The sequence below is a fragment of the Conger conger genome, chromosome 2, assembly GCF_963514075.1.
Source record: "Conger conger chromosome 2, fConCon1.1, whole genome shotgun sequence".
Taxonomy (NCBI): Eukaryota; Metazoa; Chordata; class Actinopteri; order Anguilliformes; family Congridae; genus Conger; species Conger conger.
The window spans coordinates 42,581,223-42,603,075 of record NC_083761.1 but is presented as its reverse complement, the minus strand read 5'-3'; the positions used below and the strand labels follow the sequence as shown (position 1 = coordinate 42,603,075).

Sequence of the window (21,853 nt, the reverse complement as noted above, 5' to 3'; positions counted from 1 at the left end):
ACACAGAGATATATTTGTATCATACTGTGTGCTACCCAGTAGTTTCAACAACAGCATGGGAGCGGGTGAGTCAGTGTTGTCTTTAGTTTGTATACATCTGCATGTGTGTGCAGTGTGTGAGTGTGTGAGTTAGTTCTGAGCAGGTCTTTCCAGGGAAGAGAGCAACGGGCAGACGCATTTCTAGCACAAACTCAAACGTACAGACTGACTCTGAAAACGCCTGGCACAGCACAGGGTTGGCAGGACAAGACTGTACAGCAACTCCCACCAGCGGCTCCCGCGTCAGAGGATTCCTCCGCTCACATCACACCCGTCACATTTCATAGAGCAGTAAAAGAGTCAGTGTACAGAGAAATGATCTCGCCTCCCCTACGTGAAGGAAAACAAACAATGTGAAACCACCGGCATGTTTACGTGAAACTGATTTACAAGACGTTTTTGTTGACTTTGTTGAATGGGCAGGGCGTTTTGCAGAGGAGAGCTCAGCTCAAAAGCAGCGCTGCTGGAACATTTCAGCAACAATGTGAGACATGCAGTGTCTGCAGGGTGGCTCAGCGTGTAAAGGCCCGGGGGTGGGCCCCACGACGGAGCGAATACAGTGGCAATATTTATTATTCATTAGTTTTGCCCACGTCACGAGTCGTGAAACTTTTGTGTTTTGTGTATAGCAAAACTACAAATCCTGTCTTGCAAATGTCAAACTACAAATCTCAAGTTGTGGACACACAAATATAAAAAACATTTGGCACTATTTTTCCATGTATGATACAGAAAAAAAAAGAAACACAAATGTATTAATCAAAATTGTACTTACAGCCAATCGGGGGAAGAATAGCTCATAGCCAATCAGTATATGAGCTGAAACATGGTTAGACATGCAGGAGTTTCCCCCTCATCACTGTAAAGTGCTTTGAGTATAAGAAAAGCGGTATATAAATGCAAATAATAATCATATTTTATTCATGTATTCATGCCAAACATAGATTACAAACATAAACATCTTTCATTAGTCACTTGCAAAAAAGATAACATTATAATGGTTAATTGTTGGTAGAGAAATGACCAACTTTATGCAAGCTATCTATGATTTGATTTATATGAAAGGCAGACTAACAACTAATAAACTCGAACATCACAACTGCTTACACATTTATCTAGCAAATGGCTTTGCATTGTTTGCAGCTAAAAATACTCTGGAGCATGGACATGATGAAACATTCAGTGTTAACCTATTTGGAATTTGTGTTCTATAGCATTAATACAAAATGTATTTGTTTGCAAATATCATATATGAAGTCAATCTCCTATCATGCATTGGTGTTTAACTGTGTTTCCTGGTCCAGATGCCCCTTTTAGCTTGTATTTAAAGGGCTTAAACAGTCACATTATTAAGAATTACATTCTCGCTCTGGTTTATAGTGCTAAATGACCGGCTATGCATAAAGTATGAAAACTGGAAGCAAATTCTCTTTCCATAGCTGCATTATACACTCACCAAGCACTTTATTTATTAGGCATTTATGAGATTTATTAAGCCTTCTGCTGCAGTAGGCAATCCAATTAGAGGTTTGATGCATTGTGAGATTCAGAGATGCTCTTCTGCATACCACCGTTGCTATGTATAGTTATTTGCGTTACTGTCACCTTCCTGTCAGCTTTGACCAGTCTGGCCCTTCTCCATTGACAAGTGGTTTCCGTCCGCAGAACCAGATTTTTTTGTCTGAACACAACAGCAGATTGCACTGACAACCTTGTGCAGACAACCGTGGTTCTCCACCAAAACACATGGTCACCGGATAATGATGAAACACGGACCACTAACTGGCTGGACCTTCCGAACTCAACGCAACCGCCAATCAGGCAGTGGAGCGACCTGCCTCATCCATACAGACAGCCCTGGCATGGCCTGGCACGGTCTGGCACGGTCTGGCACGGTCTGGCACGGTCTGGCACGGTCTGGCACGGTCTGGCACGGTCTGGCACGGTCTGGCTTCGATCAGAGGCCGCAGGGTTCATCCTCGTCCATCCAACAACATGGTGCGTTAACTGAATGCTCCGGTCAGAGCCAGCTGCACTATATTGCTGTTACTTTAATGTTTCTCTAGTAATGTTGCAGAACTGGGTTTTTTTTGCCTGTCAAAATCAAAGGATAAGCAAAAGGATGCAAAAGCCAGAAAGACTCTTTTGTCCCTTTAAAAAGCAACAGCCCCCCTCGCTACTTTTAAAACCCCAGCCACAAAGAATGATGGGGGGGGGGGGGTGCAGGTGCCATGCTGTGACAGAACCACAGTGTGCTGTTTTTCTTTCCCTTTTATTTTTGTCTCACCCCTACCCCTCCTTTCTCCCTCTCCCTTCGGCGCTGCTTTACTCCAGTTATTTATAGGTGGATGTACTTCTCTCGCAGTCTGACGTGGGTCGGGTTTATATTTAGGGTCGCAGAGGGGGGTGGGGTGGGGTTTGGTGGGGTGTACAGCTTGTTTTGCATGGATGAACTCATCTAGTTAATGTCAAGGACTTCAGCCCGGCAGAATAAAAAAGAAAAAGAAAAGAGAGGGAATGAACCGGGTGACAGTTCTGACACTGGTTCCTCCCCTGGCTCCCGCCGGCCCCGTGAAGCCACGGCCCACCTTGCCCCAGCTGCAGCATACCCACCGTCCCCAGGGTCTGCGGCGCGGTGCTGAAGGTGCGCGTAGTGAGCCTGGGGTCCAGCGTGGGAAGACGTGCGCGGACGGACACTAGCGGCGGTTACCGCCTGTTCCTCGGCAGGTTAGGGCGCGACTCAAACACACCGCCCCGGGGAACGCTCAACCAGCGGCAGTCATGGTGACCGCAGGGCTGCGTCCGGTGCGGGAGAGGCTAGAGCGCATCGCTACCCCGCTGTGTGCAACCGCTCAGCAAGGTCATGGTAAATGATCTGCCTCCGTATAGCGCCTGTCCAACTTGCTGCACAATTGATGCTTCTCATTCACCCATTCACACACACATTCACACACCAACGACGATGGGAAGGCAGCAACCAGCTCGTCGTGAGCAATTGAGGGTTAGGTGTCTTGCTCAGGGACACTTCGCAGGGCGGGATTGAACTGGTGACCCTCCGACTGCCAGACGACTGCTCTTACCTCCAATCGCCCCTGACTGGCTCCTGTGAAATGTTGGCAGCATAGGCAAAGTGAAATTTTTCTGCTGAAGTAGGACTGACAAGGCCATCGTTGCAGAGCACCAATGGTGACCCCTTCAAACTTTACAGTGGGGTGGGGGGTAGAGAGAGTAAATTAAAGGGGAGGGTGCGGTGGCAGTAGTCTTACTTCCGGGATCAGAAACAGACCGGACTACGAGCGAAGGCAGTGAAAAAGAAGGCTCTTTGATTAGTGCCTCTACCTGGAGCCTCCTGCAGTGAGAAGAGCGGTGGGTGTGCCTCCTCAGAAGTTGGAAAAGCCCGACATTCGATTGACGCATAATAAGGAGACCTGTCTGGCGTCCTTATTATTAGCTTATTATTAGCTTCAAACGTTCCACAAACACACTTGCGTGCAGACGTCACCACTTTGCTGTCAGACAACTGACATTTTTTCATTCAAAAATTCCCCTTAGAATTTCCATAGCTTACGCAACTAACAGCTAGGGTTTGTCTGAAACAAAATGCCTTGGTCACTTTCCAGTCACGTCAAAATTATTTTCCTCACTCAATTAAGTCTGACAAGGATTCACCCCATTGGTGGTCCTTCTCTTTTGAGACCGCCACATTTCTCAGTGTCCTTGAATCCAATTGGCTGTACAACTCTCCGGGGTCATGAGGGCCAAATGATCAAAGTCAGACGCGGTCTGATAATATGAAAACACGAATCACAGAGACAGCTTTACATTTTAACCGCCGGCTTGGCTGGCTGGCCGATATCTGGTATTGCCTGGTCACACGTAACCTGTCAGTCACATTCACAAACGGACACGAGCCTCTCAGCAGGCAGCCGAGTCCTCCATGGAACAATCCGCTCCAGCATGACCCATATCAAACCAGACAGTAGCCCGCTGATCCGTGAGAGGTCCTCGCTCAAAGTACGAGAGCGGCTACCTCCGAAATCCCACAGGGCAGGAGCAAAAACACTCACTGCCCTGCGGAGGAGATCGAGGAGGAAGGGAGGGCATGTTCCCTATATGCTTTCCGGAATTTTCTTCTCCCCCCCCAGGCTTGGTAGACAGACTCTCGGCTTGCCATTTTTCAGGGACCACGCAATGACAACAGATGATCCGGATCTAAATATAGTCACCATCGCACCAAGGCCAAGCGACTACACAGAAAACGCGGCAAGCGAGAAATGAAGGGAGTGAGACAAAAGCAAAAGCCTTCTCCTCCTTTTAAAAAAGGAACTTCCGATGCTTCTCTCCTAATTACCTAAAGGTGGCAGATTGCAGCTAGTCAAAAGGAGCCTCAAATCCCTGCTTTCCATCACAGAATAGACTCCCGTATTTCAAGACAAACAGAATATCAGAGAGGTTACTTCATTGCACCTCATTAAAGATACATGTGTCGATGACCGACTTCTCTCCTGAGCTACCATCATCCAGGACAACTGACAGAATGCATTGAAAAGGTCCAAATCCATAAATACAGCTGTATATTTAGCAATTTCAAGCATGAAATAGCAGAATCCCTTCAGGTAAGGAGGTAAGCTCCTTGATACAGAAATGTTGGCGTTCGAAGCCCACTCCCGTTTCCGCATTCACACCCCTGCTGCACAACATCAGCTAAAATGGCCTTCCCCTCAGAACAGGATCTGCAAAACCTCCATCAAAACATAAACAAACATATTTTACCGACAAATATATCTGACAATAACAGTCTGTTAATTTCATATTAAAGAGTGGAACCACTAAGTGAACATAAATGCAATAGGACCAAGTCAATGAACTTTATGAAGATAGCAGTACGTGCATACGTGGGCACGAACAAAACCACACTTTTAGAACTGAAAATGCACTTTCCTCAAACACGGCATGGGGATGACTCAGTCTCCCCTGCGCACCAATAACAATTTTTGCCCTGGCATTTAAGTTCTTGCGCTTCCGAAAAATATATCCCAGGATCATGTCAATCACTTGGGCGAGGAAGTGGAGTCTAGTGTTTCTAGTTCTTTCTCCAAGCAACACGCTTCCCAAAAATGTTTAGAAGCATTATTGGGTCTTAAAAATCAGTTAATTGGAAATCTGGTCCTTTTCCATTCCAGAAACGTAACAAAAAAAAATCCACACAAAGGCATTCCTTTCTTTCAACAAACAATTAATTTGTTTTTTTATATTATCTTCTTTTCATATGCTGCCATGCATTGAGCCCCATGTGCCGATAACTAAAAATAATCTTTAAAAACAACTTGTGGACCCCATGGTAACCGTAACATTGGACAACACAAAGGAGAAGAAGGTGGGTGTATTACAAAAGGGCAGATGCTGCTCTTGAATGAATATTTAATTAACTGACAATTACCTTTACACACAGAAAGGGTAAGATGTCACACAACACAAAGCATTGCTTACAAGCACATTTTCAAGATGTCAACATGACCTGCATTGAGAAACTCTTTTGCTCAGCCAAACAGAGCTTCTGTACCTAGCTACATTATTTCCACTTTCAAAAGAAACACCAATAAACAGCACTACCGTTCTATGTCTGCAATATTTGTATATTTACATTCATGAAAATGTAAGGAGCACTGACAACTCAGTCAGATTCAATTCCTTCCACACTCTTCAAATTGTAAGATTTTAAACCAAGCTAATCACAGAACACCAGTAGAGGCCATTAAACTGAACACACCTCAGAAATTGCAGCCATTTCCTTGTGCAAAGGGCAGTTTACCCAAATGTGAACAAAATATTTTTTACATTACATTAATGCCATTTGGAAGACACTCTTTTCCAGAGCGATGTACAGTTGATTAGATTAAGCAGGAGACAATCCTCCCATGAAGCAATGCAGGGTTAAGGGCCTTGCTCAAGGGCCCAACGGCTGAGCGGATGTTATTATGGCTACACTGGGGATCCAACCACCGACCTTGCGTGTCCCAGTCATGTAGAACAATGTAACCAACATAACCAACATTTTAAGATCTGGATTAACACACCTGCACTGAAAAGCACAGGTCAGATCAGGGGAAATTACACAAACATACACTCTTTGTTCTGTTGCTAAACTGAATGGTTACAAACAGGCCAATCCAACTGGAGTTCCGCACATTACACGCACTCAGTCATTATGGGGGAAAGTGTTTTTAAGGTGAGACTTCATTTTGTGCCAGTGACTGCACAGTGAATGAGCTGTTCTATATCCTTATGAAATATGAAATGTGACTGGCCTTGCATTCTTCCTCAGTACGGGAATCTCTGTTGGATTACGCGAAACCCAAGACCCTAGTTTTTTGTTGATCTTTATTTTGGACTGTATTAGCCAGTTAACTGGAACTCAAGAACCTTGTGGTTGAGTGGAGGGTGGTAAACCGCTGCTGAGGCTGTGAAGATGTCCGCACAGTGAACTTGTAGCCTATTCATGCGACAACAGACAGCATGGCATCCAAACTATGAGAGGGATAGGTGGGTGTTGTTCAGCAGCAGTTAAAAACCAGGTATGTGGGAGAGCAATCACAGTCAGCTTAATGACGGCAACTCGGGTTTCTCTGCGCACAAGTTAGAACCGCGCTGAATGTGGAATGGCGGTCAGAGACAGGAACAGGTAACACATTCCGGATAACCTCGCGTTCAAGAACACACCGACCACAACAGATATTTACAGAAACCATCCAAAAGGGTTACAAATGCAAAAAAGGTCCAGAATTAAAAACTTAAACGTGGACGGTAGATAGAAAAGGTTTACTGCCTGGGTTTTCATGTCTGAATGAGTCTTGGTACAGGGCAGGGATATCATGAATTTCATTATTATTCGCGATTTGCTTCTCTAAGTTGAAACGGCAAAACATCTTCTCAAATGGCATAGAAAAGCAAGGCAGAAAATTCCAGGAGCCGACACCGTCGGCGATGTTTAAACGATGCAAACGGCTCTGTGAGCACTGACTGACAACCCCCCAGGCTTTCAGATCAGGAATGTAAAACAGCACGCAGGTTTCCACAGCACCCAATGACATTCAAAGACGTCATTGAGGGAGAAGAGGTTAGTAAAGGTCTGGGTGGTCGTCATCAGGTCTAATTATAAACCCAAGAGACCGGAGAGTGGCAGAGCGAGCAAGAGACAGAGAGAGGTAAAAGGAGAAGGGGAGAGAAAGAGAAAGGAGGGAGAAATAGGCTGCTTCCTGTGATAAAAACATGCTCTGCATCTCAAAAATGGTCCTTTGCTCTGGTCAACAGGTTGGAGCTGAGATCACTTTTTTCCAACAGGCAAAATTTTCTGAAGTAAAATAATTTTTTCATGAACATGGCTTTTTAACTCATTTTTCAACTACAATAAAAATCAGGTGGCTAACATTAGCAATACAAGAAATAGTGATAGACAATGAGTTACTCATCTTGCTTTATGGAACCACAATTTGAAAAGTGTTTGGACCCTGGATTAAGATTTTTGTTTCTCATACAATACGCCCTATAGGAAAGCAAACCACCACACAAAAAAGCTGAATACAATACAAAAGTCACATAGGTGTCATGTAAAGCAGAGGTCTACTATTCCAAGAAATGCTATTAATGTCATCATGAAATGTGATCTATACCAAATTTAAACATACAAAGAACAGGCACAACAACAATAACACCGACCTATGCCCAGTCTAATTATGGCCAGTTTAACCATTAAGGCTAAGGAAAATAAGCAAAAATCCACATCTAACCACCACAACAACCTCAGTCATTTAGATACTGATTTAAATGTGTGTGCGCGCATGTCATCACCATCCCAGTAGTTCAAGAGAAAATCTAAACTGAATTTAAAAAAATAAATGTCTATTTTTAAATTGTGTGTAAAAATAAAGGCCTAACCTAAAAAACATTTGTGATCAAGAACAGGGACAATACAAAGGATACAAGGATTTTTTTTTTTTTTTTTCAAAAGATGACCTTTAAATAATTCGATTATGTATAAAAGGTTAAAAAAGCACTCCTACAAATCAATCTACAACAGGATACACCCAAGACTGAAACGAATAGAAACTCGGCCACTTCAACAGGTTTGTTGCTTCTGCATTGCGTAAACACTGAAATCGAAATTCTACCTCGATCACAGGCAGCACAGAGGAGCAGGGTCGTCTGGCTCAGCATAAACAGACAAAAGGAACAGAGAAACAAAACAGCACATGCAGTCTGACCCAACTGCCGAGGGACACGGCTGCTACGCAACGCACAGCCCAATATCCCAGCTGAGATACCCGGCGATACCTTAAAGCCAGGCTGCAAACAAAACACTGCAACGTGACAAGAACCCAACAAAACATGTTCCTCTCACCGCTGAACAGGAATCACTTTACACAAGGCTAACTTGCAAGCAGTTCAATCACAAAGGGCTGCCCTGCTTTTATCAGAGTTAAATTAAAAACACTAAGAAAAATAAATCAGACAATTTTCTAGTTGAAAAAAAGATAAGCATTTCTAAACAGAAGGTAGAGCAGGCTTGTAGGAAAAGATTTCAAGGTTGTGTAGTAAGAGTTTGAAAACATCTCCAAGCCTTACCGGGAGTGTTTGGTGAGCTCATGGGTTAGAACTTGGCCGGGCGGGTGTACTGATGTCCTCGCTGCCCGAGAGCTCTCTCAGGTGTGCTGTGCTCGAGCAGAAGGATCCACTTTAAGGCGAGGTGTTCGTGTGCGCTGCCGGGGGAGACTGCAGAACGGATGGACAGTGGAACACACGCTCTAAAGCGGATCTTCTGCCTCAGCCATGTCTTCCGCCAGCTCCCAGCAGGTGGATAAGGGGGGGTGAGGATCCCACTGGAACAACCACAAAGAAAAAATCATTTGAGACCCGCAAACGTGGACGGTTACTGTCGACGATGTGCGCCCCCTGCCCGAGGATGCCTGCTGCTGCTTTAAAGGCACGTCCGACCGGGCTTCCGGAAGAACTGGGTTTGCGGTTCTGTGGCCGTCTCACTCTCTCTGACTGCTGCTCGATCTCTGAAGGGCCAGCCTCGGGCGATATTCAGCCCGGAAAACGCCCTCTGTCATCTAGTGGCGCATCACAATGGTAAAACAGAGAAGAAAGGGCATGACAAACATAAGCACTTGGGGAAGAGAAGTCCTTGGTTGTGGCCAAAGCGGGTCTCCCACCCCCTCTGGTAGTACTGCACAGCCCATCTCATGCCCCTTGCTGTAATTGGCATTGTAAATTGTAATTGTAAATGGCATTGGTGATTGGTCGCCTCAGCAGATGACTAGAAGAACATACACTTTCCAGCAGCAATTACATTACATTACATTACATTATTGGCATTAGGCAGACGCTCTTATCCAGAGCGACTTACAGTTAATTCTAGACGAAGCAGGAGACAATCCTCCCCTGGAGCAATGCAGGGTTAAGGGCCTTGCTCAAGGGCCCAACAGCTGTGCGGATCTTATTATGGCTACACCGGGATTAGAACCACCGACCTTGCGTGTCCCAGTCATTTACCTTAACCACTACGCTACAGGCCACCCAATTAACCACAAATTATCAACATATCAACAAAAAGAGCACACTATGCACTAGACTGCAAATTTGAATTTGTAGGTTGAGGAGAGGTGACTCCAGGGAGTGTTATAGCAGGGAGAAAGTCAACAAGGATGAGCTAGACACACTGTAAGCATTCAACAAAACTTTCATTTCCACAATTAAGAACATTTGAATCGTCTACAAAGCAACAAATGAATGGTAACCGGAGCAACACGGAGAGTCAAACGCATATCTGCGCTGATGCAGATATTATTAACTGTTATTATTAAAGTTATTCACATTTTCACTGTGGTGGCCTATTCAGACTGGGGCTTAGGTTTATCTCTTTATAGGACCTTTTAAAGTTCCTTCGATCTAATTGTGATCCATTTAGGTTACTTGTCTTTGCCATCTGGCAAAGCTTTAGACTGGTAAGTCCACAGAAATAAGTGCTTTCGGTGCATCTGTATACAAGTGGCAATTCCAAAATGAAACTTTCATTGCTATCAATGAAACACCATGCAAGTACAATGTCTATGATCAAAATAGCGAATGTCTTTCAGACCTGTATGTTTCTGCAAATATTACTAGCACTTACCTACCCTGTCTGTGCCCATAGCACTTCTCAGAAAGGAAAGAAGGAGCACATCCAGTGGTGGCTAAAACAGTATCTATGGGGGGGGGGGCAGGAAGACATAATTGCTTTGCTTCAGTCAGAGCATTTATTTGCTTGTTAAATCAGTGACTCATTCATCCTCCCCACTGTTCTGCAGAACCTGGGGGACGCGCTGCAGGTACGCTACACTGCTCTGCCCACGCTGCCAAAAGCACAATCACACCCACCCCCGATCCTGTCCCTCCTCAGGCCAGACTTCCTGGAAATACAGGAATACATTCTAAAGCTTGCTTTATTTCCAACATGCACATGTGTCCTATTTGGGACCACATTTATTGTATCACCTTTTCAACATAGCTTGTCCAAAAAGTGGGTCGGTACACAGCATACACTTTTTAATGAATTAGTGATTCATTAATAGACCCTGCATTAAAGTGTATATTGTGCAGAGTATATACTATGATCTCGTTCATATAGGCCTACTGTATGTCATGCTGGATAAAAGTGCTGAAGCAGATATACAGTATAGGCTACAGTAGATGTACGTGTATGGGCCTACACATTATTATCAATATTTGTCCAAAAGTAATTGACCAATTAAACAAAGTCAAGGCAAACAGCTGTGCATTCACTGTCACTCAATGAGAGTGCCACCCACAAATCATTTTTATTCTCACTGTGGGAATAAAAAGTCATAATATTGTATATAATATATACAAGGGGTATGAATGGTAAAACGGTTAACTGGTTAACTGAAACTGATTTGTAACCGGTTACAAAAAATGTATAACCGATAACCGTAAGCTCAGCTTAAAATAAATGCATGTTCATCACTAGGCATATTATTGCAGTTTTAAACTATTCTAAACTGGCAATTGACAAGGAATCTGGCCATTTCAGGGGGTTTAAAATTCAAACACCACATGAAGTGAATGCTACAGTATTAGAGTTATCAAATAATTTCTGTAGCTGTTGTTTGACGTATGGCTTATTGCAACGCTATGTGGTTTCTTAAGGTCCATGTTTATTCATTGACATGCAAATACAAACTACCCGCAAACTGAACGTAGCTTTACATTATGCGGTATCGACATAAAAATAAATAAAGCAATACATTATCATTAGGCTATTTATCCATCGGAAATTGAAAGTGAAAATTCCCTGCTTTCAAGGAAAATTGACACGTTAATCTCACCACCACGATTGTCCCACGCTATATAAAATGCATTGGAATACAAAATGCAAGTTTACTGTTACATAAAAATATATCAAACTGTACAGAGACCCATATTGGCAGGAAATTAAAATCAGTAGACCAGTCGCCTATGATGGACCCGGTGTCATATTCTATCAGCCAAATAATGCAGTGCACAACCCGGTCTGTAACAAAGTTGTTCACAGCAGCATATTTACATTACATGCCAGTCTATCAGGCAGAAGCCATAGGGATGAGGGATGAAAACATGAAGAATTATTATTTAAACTGATGCATTTAAAAAAATAAGACACCTAAACTACAGGGATTTCTGCAACTGTGAGGTTGTACTGCACAATGTCAATCCAAATATTTAATTTGGCAATTAGGCTGACTTACCATTACTATTGAGATGGCCCAAAATAAATGTAAAATGCAATAAGATTTCTCAGTAATTCAGTATAAAATATATATATATAAATAAAAATAAAAATAAAAATAAACGACCCCAAGCATAAGCAGTATAGGTCAACTGGTTAACCGTTTAAAAAGTGGATGCTAACCGGTTACAAAAACTGATGATTTGTCACTTCCCTAATATATACAGTTTATTTTATCTGTTGAATTTATCAAAATAATAATATGCTCTTGTTAATCCTATGCAAATAATTTGGTATAAATTTGGTTGTTCTGCCCAAAGTGAATACAGGGCTGTAGCATGTTGTCAAAAGATCTGTGCTGATACCTTGATGGAGAGCAGGCTGATGATGACGTTAGGAATGATCAATTTAATAACCTGTCTTTTCAGGCTTTCAGCAAATGAAAATATTTCACTTAAAACATCGTTTTTTGTGATTCATTTCCTTAGTTTTTACACTGGGAGGTTCCATTAACACATGATAGGAAATTATGAAATAAAACCCTTAGCTGAGAACTATGAGGGAGTGGGGGCAGGAGACTAGTGAACGGGATGGGATCACAAAGTTATTTAGAATGTCACGAAAAGAGGATAACCACTGATACAATCTAGCAACCCCTCACGAATGTGTGAGGCTACTAGAGGAGAGGGGGAAAAAAAACTGAAAACTCCCTGACGAAATGCCAACCGCAAAAAACGGTCGAACCAAGTGTCTCACGTTTCGGCGTCGCCAACAGAAAATCAACCTGAGAGAAAACGCAGGTCAGAAAACAAAAACAAGATTCCTCGACCCAAGAGTCTCAACAAGGCTATCTAAGGGTTCTTCCAGAGACATGGAAGGAACCCCAGAGGCGAACTCCGCCTCTCGCTCCTCTAATGTGAAGAGGGCTAAAGAAACAAAAAATCAGGAAAAGAAAAGCTGAACTACCAGTCCCTATGCTAAAATTCATTCTAAGGAGGCTCCTGAATGCCTTTCAAGACTAAAAGGAATTCAGTTCTCCAGCTACCTCTGTACCAGCTCATATCAGAATGAAACACCAAAGGCCTGAGCAGTGCCAGGAAAAGACTTAAATAGCTCTCCACGCAGCTGGCCGCGATTGGCAATGATTACATCCGCATTCCGTGTGCGGAAGGTAATTGATGAACGTGGCCGGCACGCCCTCTCGTGGTCTTGAGAGGTAAAACCCGGAATTTCCGTATGTAGGCTGGGGAAACCATGACAGGAACATGGCTTAAAGAATGTACTCGACCCACTAGCTAACGGTTTTTCTGTAACTGTCCCCATTTCTTATGCAGATGTCATCTACTGGCTAGCTAGTATGCATAATAATGTATGACTTAAAAGTATAGTTAGCATCATTCTTTTTCATTTATTTCAATTCTGCCATCTTAAACGCATTTCTTCAGTCAAATCTTAAGGGGCTGCCAACCGTCTGCCTTCAATGCAGTATTTGCATATTCAGTTACCTTCCCTAGCGAGATTGTATATTTCTCATGTGTAATGAGAAATATACCAGATCAGCCAGTCAGCTAGCTAGCTAGCCAGCAGGGTACACATACTTTTAAAAGCGTAACTACAGGCTAGCTAGCTAGTTAATTAGCTGCAACTAACACTGTCACTGCCATTTTAGTGTAGCTAGAGCCAGCTGGCTAGCCTAATGATGGCTAGCCTAATGGTGTTTATTACTAGCCAAATAAAATTTTGGCCACCCTCGCTTTACTGTATCTGGCACTTTCCCACAAATTGAATGCTTGCCACTTTGGACTGGCTGCCGCTAGCTAGGTGTGATATGTAATGTTATCTAGCTACTACCTGCACAAGATAACGTTGGCGAACATAACGATATCATGTTTATTTGGAACTTTAAATAAGAGCATGTTAGCATTGTCTCCCCCCATGTTAATTAATCGTATTAACTCATCGTAATAAAATGTACAGTCATGGAATTAGGAAAAAGCACACATGCTTCTGAATTAAGGACATAATTGTGTAAAAAAAAAAAAAAAAGTCTTAATTTATGCTTCTTTTTAATTCCGCAACGTAGCAATACAAAAATGTGTAATTGGTAAGCCTGTTGCATTGTAGTAGACCTGTGAATGGCATTGAGATTGGTTTGGAAACGGGTAAGATATTGAGGTTCAAAATATACTAAGCCATTTTGAATGGAATTGCCAACCAATGTAAATATATAGTGAGCGTGCTCGGTATAATAAACAGAAATCAACCAGCAAGACTGCATCTGCATGCAAAAGCATGGAACCAACAGGTGAGGTAAGCATGGAACCAACAGGTGGACACAGTGGCAGCCTCAGAGAGGGGTTCATTTTGTCATGCTTCAGATAACTGTCCTAACTTGGTCAAATGGCATTGCAGTCCAAACCTGCGTCAATGACGTATTTCTTTAGGATTCATGATTCAGGGCTCTGCTGATCTTGCCTGGCACAACTGAGCCAACCAAGTGGATGAGAAGGAAGATTTTGTACTTTTTGAGAGTATTTCATAGGTTCCAATACACCAGACAAGCTCAGTAAAAGCGTATAAAAATATGTGAATCCAAAACAAGGGTACAAGACACACAGTTTGAGAAAAACTGTGCCGTAAAGGTCAGCTTCTGCCATTTTTTAATAATGGTCAGCAACCTTGTTATCTTCACAGTGTCAAGTGGTCATTGACTGACAACCACAGTGCAATGGACTGGCACCAGGTCGAATCTCCAAAGGTGAGGTTGTATAGGCCTATCTGTCCCCCAGTCACTTTGGAACTTTGTGCCGTCTCACCCAGCTGAAAAAAAACCATGGACAATGACATCTCTGGACACATTAAATGGGATGGGCTGACCAGCCTGCACATGAAAGGCCTTCTAGATGTGGCCTGAGATGCACAGGGTATTCTGCTTCTCCACCCATCCTTCTGCTTGGGAAAAACCAGTCAGTAACAGTTCCTTCAAAGCCTACCAATGGTTTCAGGGCTGTGAGCACACAACTATAATTGACTCAATGCATAACAGTCAACCACCACCCCACCCCACCCCACCCGACCTGACCCCACTGAAAAGGCCAGCCCTGTGGCATCACCTTCTGGTGAGAAAGAGCAATTGCAAGGCAAAAGCTCTTAACATTCAGTTACAGCACAACTTGTCCCTGCCAGACAGGAAAAACAAAACCTATTCTAGTTTGCTGTTATTTTAATCGTGTAAACATCACATTAAAGAACAAACCTCAATCTCCCCAAAGGCAAAGAGATCACTGGTGATGCAATACTGATCTGACATTTCTAATTATCCTCTGCGAGTTTGTGTGGACACGGAGCCAGTGATGGTGGTTCCTGGAAAGCCCCACATGGAGGAAAGGGTACACGCGCTGCACTGAACGCAGCCATTAAGTCCCCGTGGGAGTCTTCCCCTTCAAATCAGCTCAGGATCCACAGCAACAAGCTGCCGCAATTGACTTGTGGCAAGTCCGAGCCGTCCTGTGCTTACTGTGTTCACAGTAAAGAGACTTCTACCAAAGTTCACCAGTAAGGTAAGGATCCTGTAAGGTAGGGATCAGGGATCATGAACTCTGGGCCTTAAATCCAGATCCAAACCTGATTTTCTTTTCTCCCGAGTAGGATAATTAGTGCTACCTATTGGCCAGACTGTCTTGAAAGCAGACTCCCAGGTAAAGGGAGGGTGAAAAATGAAAAGGACCAGGAGTTGCTGATGCTTGCTGTAAGGGGACATCTGAGGATCACCACTAGTTCCACTGATACGCCATTCCTCTATCGCCATTATCCACCTCCGCCATCTGTGAACGGCCGCACCGTTTATGAAAAATGCACTGCGCTCATAAGTTAATTGATATGAGAGTTCTGATGTCCCAGAGGTCCTAGCTCTAATGGTAGACAAACTATTAATCCATATGGTAGTCCTCTGGGCAACCAAGCATCTAAATATGGTTGCCGGGTGCAATGTTTACAAAGTATATATATAGGTGATTTTGCAATGGTATGGTATGAGTTAATTATGCTGAAGGTTTCAACAAGAGAAGTCTATGTATGCTGGTATATATTTCTCTTTTTCTTGAGACAGTATGAGATATAGAATTCCTTGAGCTTCATACTCAATTTCATTTTCCCAGTAGAGCCATTTAAAATTTGCTGGGTGTTGGCACAAAATATGATATTTAGAGGTCCATAACTTTGTAAAGAAAAGCCATAAATCTTTGTAAATTTGAAGATCTGAAGATTTGTATTTTCATATCTCACCTCACCATACACCAGGGACCAATTTTGGGCAGTCATATCTCCAGAAGTAAAGATACCTTTATTACAATCTTATTTTGTAAATAAGTCTGAGAGCACTTAACCATAGTGTAAAGATAAATTACATCCTTAATTAACATTTCTAGAAAGAATTTGCTTCAGTACTAAGTGGGTTTTGTTTATGCAACACTTCCAACTAATTATTTATCGAAAAGTTTATTAATTAATTATGTAATATGTAATATATGTAATTATGTCATTTCAACATATTCAAAGTAGAGGGTCAGGTAAAATTTCTGACACTGGTTTTCGGGCGGATATAAATGGCCAAATTGAATATTCTATTGGCCATATCCAAGCTAATGTCATTAGTAACATGTTTATCTTTACACAATGGGAAGGTATCTCAGACTCTAATTCACAAATTGTGACAAGAGTTCCTTATGTGACCCCCTAAAATAGGTCCCTGGTGAATAATAAATAAAAAAAAGTGCATGTTATGGCCAAATATGTCCAAAACAAAAGTTGATGCATGTTTTCTGAGGTGAGATATGAATACTACATAAAAAATATCATTAGCAAATTTCATTGCGACACCCGGCAAACTTTAAATGGCTGGGAAAACAAAATGGAGTATGAAGCTGAAGTTCAGGAATTTTATCTCATATAATTGTCGCCCAACACACAGAAACAGAGAAATATTCTAGAGGTGCTGTGGGATTTGGTGTGGAATTACCCAGCTATTTACTAAAAAACAAACAGGTCTCACTTGCTACTTCACAAATGTAAATTTTTTTAAACACTGCATTAAAAACAAAAATGTATTATAATGAACTGAACATTACACTGTTCACAATGCAGAACTGAGGCAGTAAATGAGAAGTCTGCCATCAATATCTGCGCCAAGGCAGCCTACTAAGCTGTTATCACAAGAGCAATTCTATCAGCCATTGGCAAGGTAGGCCTATACTGTAAACAATGCAAGTTAGCCAGATAACATTATCTTGAAAAAGTAATTAGAAAAACTAGATGAGTAACATTTCATTTGGATTCCAAAAAGAATAGTTTTTTTAATAGCAGAATAGCACATTTATCATAATAAAACCAACTGCATATCCAGCTCGCATTGGCAAAGATATTCATATTCATCAGGGCAAACTAAATTGATTAATATGGACTCTCCTACCTCAATGCTAGGCATAATCATTTTGTAGGCTACACCAAGCGAGAAGGTTGTACTGTATGATGGGAATACAGCTGGCATAACTGAGCTAACGTTAGCAAAGAAGGGCGATGTCAAAATGGCAATCAGTGCGTTGTGACGTCAGGAACTCCCACCTACTAATCTCATCAAGGGAGAGCCAACTGAAGGTCACCTAACAGAAATGAAATGACAGCCAATCATTTTTTTTCTAAACCGTGTTCATCCACAGCGAGGAGTATTTACTGGCTGTCCCGTGGGTTTTGATATTTCACATGTGGTAGTTTAAGACAGAAATAATTGTTGTCAATGGCATCTAGACCACTGGTTTTCCCACTCCTGCTGTGTTCCAGTGTTTCAAGTGAAATAGGGCAGAATGCCTGGAAGTATGCCTGGATTAGCACAGAACAACAAAATTTCAAATGACAAAAATATGACATTACTAGAAGACAGGTCAGAAAGACCTTTGAGGGTCATATTAAGCAGAATGCTGGGTTCCCAAGACATCGATCAGAGTGGCCACAGACATCGTTGGCTTACAGTTATCTCTCATCACTGGTACATTTACAAGATGCCAAATGCAAGGGGTTCATGGATGAAATATTCCGTACAGACCCTATCCAATTGTCAGGCATGTAATGCAAATATTTAATCAGCCAATCATATGGCAGCAACTAAATGCATAAAAGCATGCAGATGTGGTCAAGAGGTTCAGCTGTTTTTCAGATCAAATGTCAAAATGGGGAAGAAATGTGATCCAAGTGACTTTGACTGTGGAATGATTGTTGGTGCCAGACAGGTTGGTTTGAGTATCTCAGAAACTGCTGATCTCCTGGGATTTTCACACACAAGAGTCTCCAGAGTTTGCAGAGAATGGTGCAAAAAACTAAAAACATCCAGTGAGCAGCAGTTCAGCACGCATAAAGGCATTGTAAATTAGAGAGGTCAGAGGAGAATGGCCAAACTGGACAAAGCTGACAGGAAGATGACAGAAATGCAAATAACCACAATGCAAATACAGTGGTATGCAGAAGATCATTTCTGAACACACAACATGTCAAAACCTCCAAGTGGATAGGCTACAGCAGCAGAAGACTCAAGTCTAAAAAATAAGTCTAATAAATACCGAATAATGTGCTCACAGTGTATATACCAATGAGCCAAAACATTATGGCAGCAATGGCAAATATACTGTTGGTCCTCTGTGTGCCGCCAAAATGGCTCTGACCCAACGAGGCATGGACTCTACAAGACCTCTGAAGGTGCCCTGCGGTATCTGGTACCAAGACATTAGCAGCAGATCCTTTAAGTCCTGTAAGTTGTGAGGTGGAGCTGCTGTATTCCAGCACATCTCACAGATGCTGTGGATTGAGATCTGGGGAATGTGGAGGCCAGGGTAACACCCTGAACTCTTCCTCAGGTTCCTCAAACCATTGTAGAACAATGTATGCAGTGTGGCATGTCACTGACATCCACATGAATGATGGGATCAAGGGTTTCCCGGCAGAACACTTACTTGGCCATCCACATGATGTAAAAGAAAACAGGATTCATCGGACCAGGCAACCTTCTTCCATTGCTCCACGGTCTAGTTCAGATGCCTGCTTGCTCGTTGTAGGCACTTTCGACGGTGGACAGGGGTCAGCATGTGCACTCTGAGCGGTCTGTGGCTACGCAGCCCTATATGCAGCAGGGTGCGATGCACTGTATGTTATGACACATTTCTCCCGTGCCCATCGTTAAAATTTCCTGCAACTAGTGCCACAGTAGCCCTTCTGTCGGTTCAGACCAGACGGGATAGCCTGCATTGCCCTCGCATATCGATGAGCCTTCGGCGCCCAACACCTTGTCGCTGGTTTGTGGTTTGTACCTTCTTGGTAAATACTCACCAATGCACCCCACAAGCCTTGCCGTTTCAGAGATGCTCCGACCCAGTTGTCTGGCCATAATGATTTGGCCCTTTTCAAAGTCGCTCAGGTCTTTACGCCTGCCCATTTCTGTGCGTTTGCCTACAGTCTAATATTTCCGAGAACTCGACATACGCCATTGTTATGAGATAATCAACATTATTCGCCTCATCTGTGAGTGGTCATAATGTTTTGGCTCATCACTTTCAGTGTCTCTTATTATAAGTACTAACTGAACAAGCTAGGTTGCCATTGCCATATCAACCTTTAATCTATCCTACTGCTTTAATGTTGCCCTTTTGACTCACGCAACTAATTGCTTCACGATGGCTCTGCTGAGCTTCAGTGGGATTTGCATGTTGCCGTTTGGAGTACCTTGTTTTAGGGAGCAATGCTGCAGCCCTGGCACTGAACTGCAATGGAGATGACAGCCCTGCAAAGATACAGTTCTGGGGAGAGCCGTCTATTACATGCACCGTCACCCTACCTGACTGTGGCCTTCACTGCAGCTCTGAAGGAGAATTCAGTATCCCTGGTAAAGGCACACAACCAGCAACTGTAATGTTGCTGCTATTAGTTAAGATCGTCTCCCATTAACAAGTGTGTTAAAGTACATAAGCTGCTCTACGCTGTAATGCTTTAGACAATATGAAAAGAGCAAGCTATGCCCCAAAGGTCTAGTCCCAACCAATGAACTGGAGCCCACAAAAGGTCAGCAAATGATTATTATTACTTTTTTAACTCTGCCTGTCCACCTCAGATGATGTGTGCTGAGAATTCTGTCACAAAATGGCTGCTGTTGCATAACCCAGGTGGGTGCTCCACATTGGTGGTGGTTGAGGTTAGTTTCCCCCCTCATCACTGTAAAGCGCTTCGAATGTGAGAAAAGCACTATACAAATGCAACCATCTATCAATTCCTCCCATACTAGGATTATGAAACAAAATTAGGCCATGAGCACAAAACAAATGTTTCCAATACTGCAGCCACAGATGCACTCACAAGAGCAGAAAACAGGCTGGGCGATGGAGGCTGAATAAGATGCAAGACCGAAACTCCAATCAACCGTGAGAGAAAGAGCTGTACCACCTGGAGGGCTTTGTAGTCAACGTGCAGCAATGCTAAGCTCCACACATTTTAACATGGAAGACAATACACCACTGGACTGTATTTTCATGCACTGCAATGTATAATCCTTTAAGCAATTAGAGAAGAATGCTGTCTGAGCACTGCAACAGATGGTACAATGAGGATGAGCAAGTTCATTTATCAACTATGGTGCACATAACACTCAGGTGAATCAGCTTTCAATATTTTGTCCCCCCTCATTCAGCTGAGTACTATGTACACCACTGTTGATCAAGCTATCACTGTACCACCAGTACCAGTACCAGCACCAGCACCAGTCCAATGCAATTGCCCATAAGCCCCCACCCCGCAGGACTGAGCAAAGATGTTTTCTGTGCTTTTCAATTATTTTTTACTTGTTTCTAAATTTGCAAACAAATCATTCATTTTATCAATACCTACCTTGGAAATAGATTAACCCTTTGTATATTGGATTATCTAACCCAGAGCAAGCATAGAAGTATGGATTTAACAGCAAATTTAAGCAGGTGAGAATTTAAATGCCAAACTTTGCTCTGAAGGTTTCCTCCAAATCTAGTGCATTTCACTTTAAGTGCAGGCAGATTTTAAAGTGTTAAAGCAAAAACAGTTTAAAGGCACAACAGGCTTAAACGTGTGATGAAGGTAAGCCTATCCCCAGCTGTAGAGTAATTCAATAGGAAATCAAATCAAACTGTCAAAATGGATTACAATATTACATTCAATTCTATTTGATTTACGTACTTCCCCAATTTTAGAAAAAGCAAGCATGTATTGTCCAAAATAGGATGACTGTCAGACTCCTGTTGTTGTATGAGTAATAGTCTCAACATTACCTCTTCTTTTATATCGGTGTAAAATAGATGTTTTATGCTGTGAAAAAAAATTGAGAATGTCTCTGCTTTGTTTAATTCACGATAGTCGTGTGTGATACAAGCAGCCTAAGTCTATTGTATTTGCAATAGCAGAGCATAAAATGATTTAAAGGGTCGGATGCAGGTAGATGTGGTGTGAGGTATATCATGGTATTTACTATCAGTCAAATGATTACCACACAATAATAATAATAATTTCATGAGGATTAAACTCGCCTTGAAAAGGACTCTGAGTTTATCCCGAATTTCAAATCAATGATATTATTCTTATTACTGTGTGGTGATGATTGCCTAGGTACGGAAAACACAAATAACTTTACAAATAACGCATTTCCTGCCATTATAAAACTAACGTTACCGTTTATGGCTTTAACACTTGCTATTCTATTTAACTCACAACGTGGGCGCAACATAATAAGCTATAACGTTAAATGTTAGAATAAGGATTCAACTTGCCTCCGATCATATGCGAAAATGATTTGATCTCATATGCGCTTTACATTCAATAGCACATGAAGTACGGTAAATCACACGAATCATGGATTAACGTTAACCTGGCTAGATACCGCATAGTCGTATACTAATTTCTGCTCGTGCGGTTATATTTAGCTAAACGTTAGCTAGTATAACTTAGCTAGTTAAGATTGTCAAGTCCGTAAGAAATACAGGTACGCTTAAG

At 42.4% G+C, this 21,853-nt stretch overlaps 1 protein-coding gene across 3 annotated transcripts in view; it reads right to left on the bottom strand.

Moving 5' to 3' along the window:
* LOC133122196 (histone deacetylase 5-like) overlaps window positions 1-21,853 on the bottom strand; it is an 84,191-nt gene that overhangs the window by 61,107 nt on the left and 1,231 nt on the right. For all 3 annotated transcript variants that reach the window (XM_061232023.1, XM_061232025.1, XM_061232024.1), the window contains exon 2: window positions 8,662-8,915. In XM_061232023.1, coding sequence (XP_061088007.1) covers window positions 8,662-8,683 — 22 coding nt within the window. In that variant the 5' untranslated portion in view covers window positions 8,684-8,915. The remainder of the gene's footprint in view (window positions 1-8,661; window positions 8,916-21,853) is intronic.